Genomic DNA, 12,349 nt, shown 5'->3' on the forward strand with positions numbered 1-12,349 from the left:
TAAATACACAGAGACTAGCATACCTTTGATCACCAGCCTCATCAGCACCAACACCCAAAAGGATGAATTACAGAATGCAATCTTCCTTTGCTCTAGCACAACTGACAGTTACTGCCCGCATGCCAGAACTCCGCTCAATGGATTCAGCTTACAGCACTAACATCACTGAGAACTGCCCACTGGGGGATCAAGTTTGAAGCGAGATGTCTCTCTCTTCCTCCCTCTGCTCCCCAGGTTCGTTTTGCACCACAAAACATTTCCACAGCAACAGGAAGAGGAAATTCGGCTTCACAAGCTGAAAAAGAGGTGAGGGTAAGAGGGGAAAGAGCACTACATGCTGCCCCAGGCCCATAACCGCCACTTCCCCCACGTGGGCCATACACCAGTGCACTGCACACTCGCCTCTCAGCGCCATGAAGTCACACAAACGCCAACATTTTAGAGAAACATTTATTATAGGGTTGCAGAATTTATGCCAATATAAAGTCCCTTAATAAAACTCTCAAGTTCATCAACTGCAGGACACTAACTCTTCATTATCTTTATACTGCAGCTTTCAAAAAAGGAACAATGCTCTGACTGCAGTAGTAACGCTACTTGCTCATAAAAAGTTGATCTAAAAAGTTTATATAAGCTGGAGTAGTTTAAGTTTACAACTACAGTCACATTCACAAGTGAGCTATATCAGAACAGATTCTTGAAATAGGAAGTTACAGGATAAACCAATTCATAACCAAAAATACTGACAAGCTTTAAGAGCAACTCTATCTGCATCTAATAACTAAATACCACAAAACCAAACCAAGGTAGAAGAATTAAACGTGAGCTCGGGGAAGGTTCCAAATATACATATGAATTCAATACAGTAATTGCACAAAATGAAAGAGGGTAGTGTTAGAGGTTTATGATCACTGAGATTGGATTTTACATGCTTCACACATGATAGTTAAAATAAACCTGGAGTGATACTCATCAGAAGGTTTTTTAGCCAGGATACGGAGTGCAGAGCTATTCTACAGAACTACACAAGATGTGCAAACCACAGATTATTAATATTAATCATTCTGTGAAAGTTAAGGTGAACAGAATTGGTTCCAGCCAAGGAATTGGTTAACATTTTTATATATATATATTTTTCCGCCATTCCCAGATTACACTAAATCAAACACATTCAACAGATAAACTGATATTAACCTTCTAAAGAAAAAAAAAAACCTTACTCAAATTTAAGTCTTACATGAGACAACTAAAATGTTATACCAAGGATCAAAGAAAGCTGAAATGGTGACTTTGCCTTTTGAAATACAAGCAATACACAGAAAATGCATAAGGCTTTTGATTATCACTGCACATTTTAATTTAAGAAGTCGACGTCTAAAGCTCAGACTTCTCAGCGAAGGTGTGAACTAGTCACCTCCCATCCAACACCTTTCACTGTTGACAGATCTTTGTTTCAACAACGAAAGAGTTTTCAAAGTGTCTGATTGAATGACAGTTCTCCACTGAACGTTTCTGCAGACCTGGGGACGAGAGAAGATGAGAGCCTAAGTGAAGCAGATCTAGAACCCAGCAGCACGTATTTACAAGTTTTGTATCATTATGAACAGCAGCAAAACACGATCATTCAGCAAAACACAATCACTCAGTGTTTCTAAAGCCATGAACTGCCACCAGAGCTTGGTATCAGTTTGTTTTCTATGAGAAAGCCTCCCTCATTTTCGGAATAGTAACAACAGCAGAGGGGGCTGCATACAGCACAGGGGACAAAGCAAGCAAGCACTTTTTTCTAATATCCTGCCACCATTTTAGTGACAGAAGAGACAACACTAAATAGATCGTCTATGGCAAAGTTTCTCATAGCTCTTCCTAACCACAAAGAAAAGGAAAAGCAAAACAGACTGAAGTTACAGGGAAAGAGTTTAAAAAAAAAAAAAAACAAAACCAAAACACACAGGAAGGATGCAGACGAAAACCTCTAGTTCTTTATCAGTGCTTCCCCCCCTCCAGTATGTATGAACGCAGAGCGTGCTTCTATAGAGCAGCCTTCACTTTGATGAGAGCCCCGTGAGGATTTGCCACTCAGCTGATGATCTTACTGAAGTTTTTCCTAACACTATTAAAGTGCTTTTCTCTATTTTGGGCATGCCAGCATTGGATCTAACATAGGCAGTTTACCTGTATCGGCTGTGAATCTTTGCCAGGAGACAAGAATATAGCAGTCCTGCCATCAAAGACAAGCTGCTCGACTAAAGCGCTAATATATAACAATTAGAGAAGAAAGATTTATAGCTTGTTTAATAAGCAAAGAATCATCCAGAGTAAGCAAGAGAAGCTATCTATTGAAGTCTAGAAGCACTAGCTCTTAAACTAAAGCCAGGAGGATACTGCTTTAGTTTATAAACACTTAAAATATAAGCTGTCCTTCAATTAATCTCAATCTTAATGCCTGTATAAGTTTCCAATGGCTATCTAAATGGGTACATAACTGAACAGTCAGGATAAACTGTCTGGTTTCTCACACACCTTCAGTTACGACGCCAGGGAACTGCTGCAGAACCAGAGGTCAGTTTGGTCTAACAGATGAACTCTATAAAATCCAAACACCAATGCAGCACCAGCTAAATGAGCAGACTTATCCACAGAAGTTATATGATTTTATCCATTTCAGTCTAATTGTTTACATGTGCATGGTTTGTACACACTAGAAGAAAGGCATTTTAGAAATCTGAAGGCAAGACAAGCCTTGCCAATGAACAATTTTCTCCTCAGCAGCAGTCTTCTATTTGACTAGATTTCCTGCCTCCCTCCCTCAAGGGCAAACAAGGTTAGTTACAGAACACAAACTGTACCAAGAGGCATTATTCATTTACTAGAGTCCTTTTGTGCAAGTATTCTGCACAAGTTTTTTACTATGCAGCAAGGATGTCAACAAGATGCTGTAGCAAGATGATTTAAGGAAACATCACGAACACTCTTCGCGGTATTGTCTGTAGACTACAGTCTTTCGGTCACAGCAGCAGTCAATTTAGCTGTTGTGAAGGCGCTTTTGTGAACAAGTCCGAGACACATGCCTCTCCCTCCCATAAAGGCTACATTTACTGTTTCTTCCTGTGCCCTGCACAGTTAGCTACACAGGACAAGTTTTATGCTCCCACATACAGAGCCTTCCATCTAGTAACAACATGTAGTCTCTAGCAAACACCAGATGTGGCTCCTGATGCTGCAAGCTGTAACTGAGCTGAGGAAACTCTTGCCTAAGAGCTTGGCAGGAAAACCAGAGCAGAGAGTTCTGACAAACCAAACATTTGCATTCTGAAAGGCTGTAACTGACAAAGGATTAGTTTGCTATGTGTTTGGTGAGAGCAGCAAACTATGAAATGCTTTGAGAACTACAGCAAACTAAAATTAATGGCATCAGATTTCTGTACTCCAGGCCTCCTTCCAGTATGCCAAACCACTGACACCTCAAATTCAATCCTTTTCACAGAATGGCAGGGGGTAGCACAAGGAGACAGGCAATAAAGAAACGGAGCTCAGAAGTTCTAGGAAGCAACCTTCCTCTTTTAGAAGGGAAGTCTGGGATGTCCAGAGCTAGCTGTTCATTTTCACTTTTTTTTCCCCAGAGCAAGTGAACCAGAAGATAATGCTTTAACTCTGTGCTCCTGTAACCCAGTTTTAGATAGGACAGTGACAGACTAAGCTGCACCTACAGCGACTCACATTATCAGATGGATTATGTGAATTAACTTACAGTTTCAACCAAAAGATGGAACAGAAATAGGCGTAAGTTCAAATTTGTTTTGGGCATGTAACCTCTAATTCCATAACTGAAACTCTCTCTCGTCATGTTCAAATGAAACTTCAGATATATACTTGAAAGTAGGGGAAAATAACCATCAGTTCTACAATTAGTCTCAGCGCATGTTGAGCACTCACAGATTTCCAAGTCTAAAAACTCCAGAACTTTACATACTTACCCTTTCCCTACTCGAACAATAGATTTCTTTACTGAAAGGAACTTACCCGTTATCTGGTCTCTGCGCTGAAGCCTGAACGTCTCTTTTCCAACACAGAGTTGGTAGATGAAGATGCCCAAATCAGACACATTATCTATCTCCTCTGTAACCACCATTTCTTCACGGACTAGGTAGGTCTGAGGCAAGTAAGAGCCAGTCTAAAAGAGAAAAACCCTTGTGAAACAGTATTCTGCTAACAATGGACAAACATCATTACATTTTACTCTCTGCTTTGGAAGAGCTTCAAGCACTAGATTCCAGCTTTCCTTCTTTTTAATACTAAGATATGCTAGTCTTGAACAGCTGCATACCAGAGAAGTTAAAAACTGACAAAGGCTATTTCAAACAGTTGCAGTTACATCCAAACAAAGCACAGTTAACCCTAACATTGCTTGTTTCCCATGAAGCAAACATAAATACAACCTGTTCAAGTTTATTTGTATGCAATGGAAAGTCTGCAGTTAAAAAAGGAGAGAAAGTATTACTAAAGTTTCCATGTTTGAGGCAATATATTTCTAACACAAAAGAAAAAAAAAAAGCAGTGTGACCTATAAAAGTTAAGCCTTCGCCACAAGATCACAGCTCTACTGAAACGACTTCCCACCCCTCACGACCAACTCCTAAAAAGGGGGCAGGGAGACACACTTAAAGCTTGTCTTCATGAAGTTAAAGAAAATGAAACAAGCTAAGGTAGATCAAGTGGCCTCTAGCACTAGGTGTAGAGGAGTCAATACTTTTTCGAAAGTCCATTTGACACACAATAGCTCGGTATTGCATTTAATTTGATAGTAGCAGCAAGCTCTATCAACTTGACCCATACGACAAGTCTTCTTGGAAAAATAAGTTTTAGTCACTGAAGAGTCAAAGTGCTGGCGGTGAGCTCGTAACTATGGTGCCAATAAAACAGAAGAACAAGTTAGCATTGTTCTTTTCATTAAAACTCTCATGGGGCAAGTCAGCTTTCCGGTAGTAACTTTCAGGTTTAGGCTTTCAATGATATTTGGAGCTTTATCAAATTCCTTTGTAATAGCTAAATTTAACCTATTTGCTAGCTGCTTTCAGCTTTCATAAAGCTAGGTATTAATAAGAGCATTAAGCATGAATCTACTCAACATAATATACACTGACAGCTGGCCTTAACTTCAGTACAGTGACTGAGCCAGGGGGATTATGTACTTTGATGGCAGGAGGACTGTTCTAGCAAGAGACCGTAGTTCAGGAGCAACACCCAGCATTCTTATCAAAAGGGATCTTGTGAGCATAACAAAACAGTAAAGTTTCCACGTACCGCCAGTTTTGCGAAGAGATCCATCAAATTTCTTGGTGGCATAACTATGGATGTGTTCAGTGGAATCACATAGCAGTTACCCAGTTGCAAGTCAAGATACGCCGTCAAAAGCTATTTTGAAAAGAAGTTTTCAATTAATTAAGCGTGGCCTTTAGTTATTAGAACACAGTTTTGCAAGAACTAAGAAGGGAGCTCAAAAAGCTGGAGATGATGCACAGCTAGTGTCAAAGCAACGCATTCAGGAACTGTCTAGTGTTAGAATTTAGCTATTACCACTTTCGCAAACAAAGTGGTTACAGCTATTATGGTTTACAACAAGACTTTTGTACAGAAGGGAGAGCTGACTATTAAAGCGGTTTCTATCATAATAACTCTAGATGAGTACAGTTTGTATTAATACAAAGAAAGTATTTAGGAGTATGCCGTCATAACTGAAGAAGGCCAATTAAGCACAGCATAAACAAAAAGTCTCCAACTGCTGATAAGCAATCACTCCCTGTAAATAGTTCTTCAGAAAAAGTATTAGTCTCTAGAAAGTCACATCAGCATTACCACAGTTTGCAAGAACTGTAGGGACTAAAATTATGAACGCATCTACTTCTTTTATTATGACTTTGCATAGCACTTCGGCAGAATCAACCGAAGTTCTTAAGTTGCCTGAACCCTTTTAAGTTATAGCCAAGATTCTGTCAAGACAACACAGATAAAAGCTGCAAATACTGCGAACACAGGCAGCACAGCTTGGTTGTGTGGCATCCATGCTACTGTTAAAAGACAGCATGTACAAAGGTCAGTTCTGGTGTCTTTACCGTGATTATATCTGCATTGCCAAGGTTTGATTTACAAACAACCTATGAGAACTTTTACAGCTAAGGATAACTGTTGATACTATCAACACAACTTCAATAAAAAAGTCAAAATTAAAACCATCCTCTCATCTTTACTCTAGAGACACTACATACAACTAACACAGCATTTTCAAGTTCTAGGTTTCGGACACTTGAAGTGATTTTTCAGTTCACTTATCCAAGAAGGAACCCACACTTGTTTGGAATTCTCCATTTTGCTGTAATAGTTTTGCATAATCTTAGACCAAATCCTCAGTTTCCCCATTTCTTAACTCACATTTACAATGTTTTCCTATCCTCATTTTCATTCACATAGGATTCTTGACCAAATAGCAAGTGTCACTTCCAGACATCCTATGAGCAACAATATTTAAAGTTGCATAGCACTGAGATGTATTGTTCTGAGAAACGATACAGTTAGAGTCACTGTGGGTATGAACTCCTCTAATATTCTTGAAACATTCCTCCCTTGCAGAAGTCTACTATTATAGAGTTAAAAGGGTCAGATTTTCCACACGCGAACCCACCCCCAAAGAGAAGCTTGCATTGACAGTAAGCTTTGAAGGTCTCCAGAATGAAAACCCTGGAGCTGTTATGATTACCATCTGCTCCACAGTTTTCCAGTGAGCAACAAGAATAGTTATTCATTATCGCTTCACATGTACTCACCCTATCAAAGTCATGAACGATCGCTGCTGGATCACTGTCCGAGAACTTTGGAACAGGCACATCAATGATGGCTATGTTATCATCTTCTCGAATGTCAGCTTCTTCGGCAATAGGGAGGAAATAAGGTTCTACTGCACGATCACGATTTTCATTTTCAAAGTAACACATTTCACCACGGTACACCTTATGCTGAAAGTAAGAGCAAGGCTAGTTATTTTTACAGCGAATGTTGCTTTAAAACTCCATTTCTAACACTTATGCTATGATAGAGCACAGGTCTGTCACACCTGGCGGTTTTATAGAGGACATAACAGTCTTCATGTCCCAGTTATTGAAGGTTTTCTATTATAGTAGTAATCCATTTATAATTACACTTCTATTATTCAGTGATGCTTAAAGAAAAGAGAACTTTCACGTTACCTTAGGCATGAAGTACTTGTAGATACAGGCTCCACCAACAACAACTCCTGCCAAGATGAACGCTAGACCCAGCAGAGTCAACAGACATCTTCCAGATGAGCTTTCTCCTCTGTGTGTGGCAACTTCTGGATCCTTTAAATAAAGAGGGATGAGAACTTAGAAAGTGCAGCTGCTCAGAATTAGAAGTAAGCTGTTATCTACTGCTCCACTTTGACCTACCATCTTCTATTTCTTCTAGGTGCGCAGTGAGAATTCTAAGTGAAGCATCAAATAATAAGAAAACACGTACACGAAATAGTACTGAATCATACCAAGATCAGTTTTCAAACAACACTGAAAGAGGATATTTTCTCAGTTAGAGGATGCTTTCTAGACAAACCTTTATCAAGAAACAATTTGAGGTGTAAGACATTTAAATAACTGTAACAAAAGATACAGTGCTGCAGCCGCAATATAGTAGAAGGAAAGCAAGATTTGTAGAGCAAGGTCATTTTAAGGTACACAGTGTTTTCAGGCCTCTTCCCAACAGCCTATTTCCTATCTTCCTCTTGCTATCAGACGGAATAAGATAACATTACTTTTCCTTACACAGCAGGACTAACAGAAGAAGCTAAGATGCAACTTTGTCTATTAGCTGGGGAACATCTGACACAAGTCGAACAACCAGGTTTTAGAACTTGTAATATGCACAAGCGAAGTCCACTACAAAAGAGAACCACTCATCAGCTTAAATGCAGCTTCAACTTATGCCAAATAAAAATAAGTCCCTGTGGCACATCCTACCTTGCAGCTTCAAAATACTCTTTCTTCCACTCAAGTCCCAGGGAAGTTTTGTTTCTAGCAGCCTGAAATCTCTTTAGTTTCGTGACTTGATTTTTCCCCCCAGTGTTCTCTGAAACAGAAGATGACCGCCTCCAGAGGAAACTACTATCACCATCACATAACATGGTGGTAAGTTGTGTAATAGTAATTGCAGAGCTAGCAGTGGTGTCTGAATGGCAACGACAAGAGCCCTTCTAGAGCTCACACAAGCCAAGTTGAGAGAAGAATTGCAAAAGTACTGTTAAATACTAAACAATCAAAAGTGACATTCCCTTTGGGCAAACACACAGTGGTTTTGGGTCTTTAAAAAACAAACACACACAAACAAACACCAAATGTTTAGATAATCAATATATTTGGTCAAGTGTGTCCTTTTAATGATTCATGACCCTGGTATTTAGCAGCTCACTTTCAAGACCTGCTCTTTCTACAGGTCAGGAAGAAAAATTAGATTTCACAGCAAAAGATCTTTTCCTTCGCGTTGTTCCTAAAGTCAGTAGCTAGGTTTAGCACAGTAGCTTCCATCGCCTTTCTTTATTTGGGTCCCGCTATTTGCACTCCTGTAGAATACAATACATTTAAGCAACCTGTGATCACAACAAGCCACAGTATTATTACAAAGGCTGCACATATTTCCATGCTCAGCAAGATATAGCAGTGTAAAAGTCAAATACATCAGCTATGCAATTACTGAAACAAAAAACAAGCTGTTTTGCAAAAGTCAATACTCCTACATTCCACTCTTGCATCCTCCAAACAGAAAAATGTTGGTTCAGCAAAACGTAAGCTGCCACAATTGGCTAGTTAAGCATTTGTCAAAAACAAAAACCCCAAACTAGTTTCAAGTCAGAATTATGCCACGTTTATATGACATTATATGAAAACCATCTTTCAGAGTTAAGTGGCTTTTAAGATCAAGACTAATTCTGTTCTCTCCGTATTCTGCCACCTTCAGCTAGACCTTTCAGTGACTTACTCATTTAGCCTGTCATTACTCCAACACAACAGTCTGCAGCAGGTTTTGGCAATACAGACGCCCTAGTGCGTGGACAACGTCGACTTGTGATTACCTACACTTGCACTACACATATCTCAAACAAAGCAAAGGCATTTATCATATTAAGAAGCTACGTAGGCAGCCCGAATCTGAGAAGAGCCAGCTGACAAGAGAACACAGTATCAAGACTTTGCTTCAGCAGGTTACAAAGCCTCTGCTCAAAAAACCTGCAAAGAAAATGCAGTCCTACGCTGCGCAGTAACCAGCAAAGCAACTTAGGACTAACAGAGAAGAAAAATCACTTGTGTTAACATCTGCAGCTAGCTCAAGGGACACTGTTGACACAGTCAGCTCCAAAGAATCTGCAGGGAGAGTATTCTGCAAGCTCAAGTGTTTTGTGCGGATATTCTAGGGGACTTTTATTGTGCTGCTTCAGTCAACGTTAGCCATTAAGCTTGTTTGCTCTGCACAAACAGTCCAGCAAAGGGAGACATTAACAAGCACTAGAACAAGTTTGTCTTGGAGTATAATTGTGAACTTGATGTTTACAGGCAAATCTAAGCCCTGAAGTCAGAGTGAAGAGTTGTTAAAACAAACACATACACAAACACAGAGAATATTGTCATAGGTATAAAAAAGCAGCATAAGTAGCTTCTAAATTCAGAAGAGCAGCTACCATGCGAAGAGAACAAAGGATGTAAGTGTATATTAGAACTAATAGGATAACAGACATAGACCTGTTGGAGTGGGTTCAGAGAGGGGGCATGAAGCTGATCAGAGGGCTGGAGCACCTATCCTATGAGGACAGGCTGAGAGAGTTGGGGGGGTTCAGCCTGGAGAAGAGAAGGCTCTGGGGAGACCTTAGAGCCCCTTCCAGTCCCTAAAGGGGGCTACAGAAAAGCTGGGGAGGGACTCTGGATCAGGGAGGGGAGCCATGGGATGAGGGGGAAGGGTTTTAAACTGAGAGAGGGTGGATTTAGATGAGACATGAGGAAGAAATTCTTTGCTGTGAGGGTGGTGAGCCCCTGGCCCAGGTTGCCCAGAGAAGCTGTGGCTGCCCCATCCCTGGAGGGGTTCAAGGCCAGGTTGGACGGGGCTTGGAGCAACCTGGGCTGGTGGGAGGTATCCCTGCCCAGGGCAGGGGGTGGCACTGGGTGGTCCTTAAGGTCCCTTCCAACCTGAACCATTCTAGGAACTATTATGCTCAGAACTTGCATGGTACAGGGCTAGCAAAAATACATATAACAAGTTGCCTCAGAAGTAGCCGATGAGCTTGCTCTACAGAAAATTGGCCAGATCGATGACTTTTTCAAAATTTAAATTAGTCTTTTACCTACACTGTTTCACTACCTTCCTCCCTTCCTCTTGATCTAGTAATTCAGTGGTACTGTATTAACTGTGCACACATACAAGTCCTACAGCTCAGAGGAGTCTACTGAGCAGCAACGCCACTCTGCAACCCTCCCCTTTTAAAGGGAGGCTACTTCAGGAGAGGCAGAGGCTTTGTAGGCTGGAAGGCAAACTGCTTTCCAGATTACAACTTAGAAGTGGGAAAAAAAATTAAAATAAAGACACAAGAGTCCAAGTCCAGCGGTGTTTGTTTTTTCAATGGTCCTATTCTCTGATTACAAATAAACCTAGTCCATCCCATATTCGTCCTCCAGAGGTACTGATTTATTTACCTAGACACTGATCTTCCTCATCTGACTAAAAACGTCAGCAGGTAAACAAGACAGCTTCAAAATAAAGTCTCCCACAGATTTGGAAAGTTCAATTCAAGACAGCGACACGGCAACTCGTTAGGAAGGAAAAGCCAACCACAGACTACTCGCCTAGGTTTCTATTTAAAGCCCTTTATGGCAGGTTTCTTCATTTAAACCAGACATACCAGAAGCCCAGACACCCTACCACAGCGCCGCTCTCCAACTCGCTGCCTACGAGAGTTTCAGAGCAGCAGCGAGTGGAGGATGAGCCCCAAGCCACTTTGTTTGCTCGGAAGACGCAAACCAGCTCTTACCCGGGGGAAAAGCCAGGCTGTCGCCAAGGGCACGGCACTTTCCCCGGCCGGAGCCAAGCCCGGAGCTCGCCAGGGCGCAGGACTCGGCCTCCTGCAAGCGACGAAGGTTTAAAGCCCCGTCAGGAAGCAGGGCCCTGGCACGGGCCCAGCTGCCTGATAAACAGCCGGGCCTGCCCCGGGCATGTCAGCTCGGTACCGCCCGGGGCCTCCCAACCGGCAGCCGGGCTGGCAAAATGGCTGTGGCGAGGGAACGGCAAACGGCTGCGGCGGCGCAGCGCGCTCGGGCCCTCTCAGAGCCGCACCGCCCGCCCGGCGGCCCCTCACGGCTGCGGCCCCGAGGGCAGCGACCCCCTCACAACACCCCGGGGCTGAGCAGAGCGGCCGCCCCCAAGCTGGAAGGCTGCCCCAGCACCGGAGAGCGCCGAAGGGAGCGGTGGGACGGCAGCCAGGGGCTCGGCGGGCTGCAGGCTGCCTTCCCCCGGCCCGCTGCCTCCGCGAGAAGATGGCGGCGGCTTCCACCTCCTCCTGCCCCCCCCCGCCCCAACACCGCCGTCCCTCAGCCCCGCTCCCCCCCTGCCGCGCCCCGGCAGCGGAGAGACCCGTCTCCCCGCACCTTATCGGCCACAAGCGCCTCGGCCCCCTCCTTCTTGGGCTCGTCCTTCTGGGCGAAGGGGGAGTTGAAGGCGATCTTCACCATGGCTCCGCTGCTGCGCACCGCCGCCTCCCCGATGGACAGCCTGCGCGCGGCGGGGCGGGGCGCGAGCGTCCGGCCACGCCCCCGGCCCCGCCCCGCCGCCGAGCCCCTCCTCCCGGGCGGCGGGGAAGCGCGCCCCCTGCAGGCCGGGCGCGCCGCCGCCGCCCGCCCTCCGTACCGAGACCCAGCCCGCCATGGCGGCCCCTCGGGCGGGCCTGGGGAGGCCCTCCTTCCCCTGGAGCTTTCTAGGGCCCTGTTAGGGGCCAAGCAGCCCCGTGGGTGCGTGGGGAGCTTCACGGGCAAGGGCAGGGAGCAAAGTCCTGCCTTAAAGCACCCGCATCCTAAAAATAGCCTGAAATCTGGGAGAGGCTGGCGGGGGGGGGGGTGGGGCAGGCGAGGCTGTGAGGGGACAGCAGCGAGCGGCGGCTCATGCTTTTGTTGCATGCTTCTCAAGCCTGCCTTCACAGCAGTCGTTTTATTTCGTAGATTCACAGAATAGAATCATAGAATGTGTTGGGTTGAAGGGACCTTTAAAGGCCATCTAGTGCAGCCCCCTGCAGGGAGCAGGGACATCTTCA

General features: G+C 43.8%; 1 protein-coding gene across 1 annotated transcript; it reads right to left on the reverse strand.

Moving 5' to 3' along the window:
• Nucleotides 1-436: 436 nt before the first annotated feature.
• Nucleotides 437-11,862, reverse strand: ITM2A (integral membrane protein 2A). The gene is made up of 6 exons (XM_074601584.1): nucleotides 11,691-11,862; nucleotides 7,242-7,373; nucleotides 6,822-7,010; nucleotides 5,305-5,415; nucleotides 4,024-4,174; nucleotides 437-1,520 (listed from the first exon to the last, which is right to left on the reverse strand). The coding sequence occupies exons 1-6, from the start codon at nucleotides 11,772-11,774 to the stop codon at nucleotides 1,432-1,434; spliced, it is 756 nt and encodes a 251-aa protein (XP_074457685.1). The 5' UTR covers nucleotides 11,775-11,862; the 3' UTR covers nucleotides 437-1,431.
• Nucleotides 11,863-12,349: the final 487 nt, after the last annotated feature.

Source organism: Larus michahellis, chromosome 9, assembly GCF_964199755.1.
Source record: "Larus michahellis chromosome 9, bLarMic1.1, whole genome shotgun sequence".
In the NCBI taxonomy this organism is placed as follows: domain Eukaryota; kingdom Metazoa; phylum Chordata; class Aves; order Charadriiformes; family Laridae; genus Larus; species Larus michahellis.

Bases quoted from the DNA above. Each gene is read 5' to 3' on its own strand.
- ITM2A (XM_074601584.1), bottom strand. From the start codon at position 11,774: ATGGTGAAGATCGCCTTCAACTCCCCCTTCGCCCAGAAGGACGAGCCC. The intron at 7,374-11,690 runs GTGCGGGGAGAC...CTTTATTTAAAG, and splicing joins AGGCGCTTGTGGCCGATAAG to GATCCAGAAGTTGCCACACA. The intron at 1,521-4,023 runs GTAAGTTCCTTT...TCTCGTCCCCAG, and splicing joins GCGCAGAGACCAGATAACGG to GTCTGCAGAAACGTTCAGTG.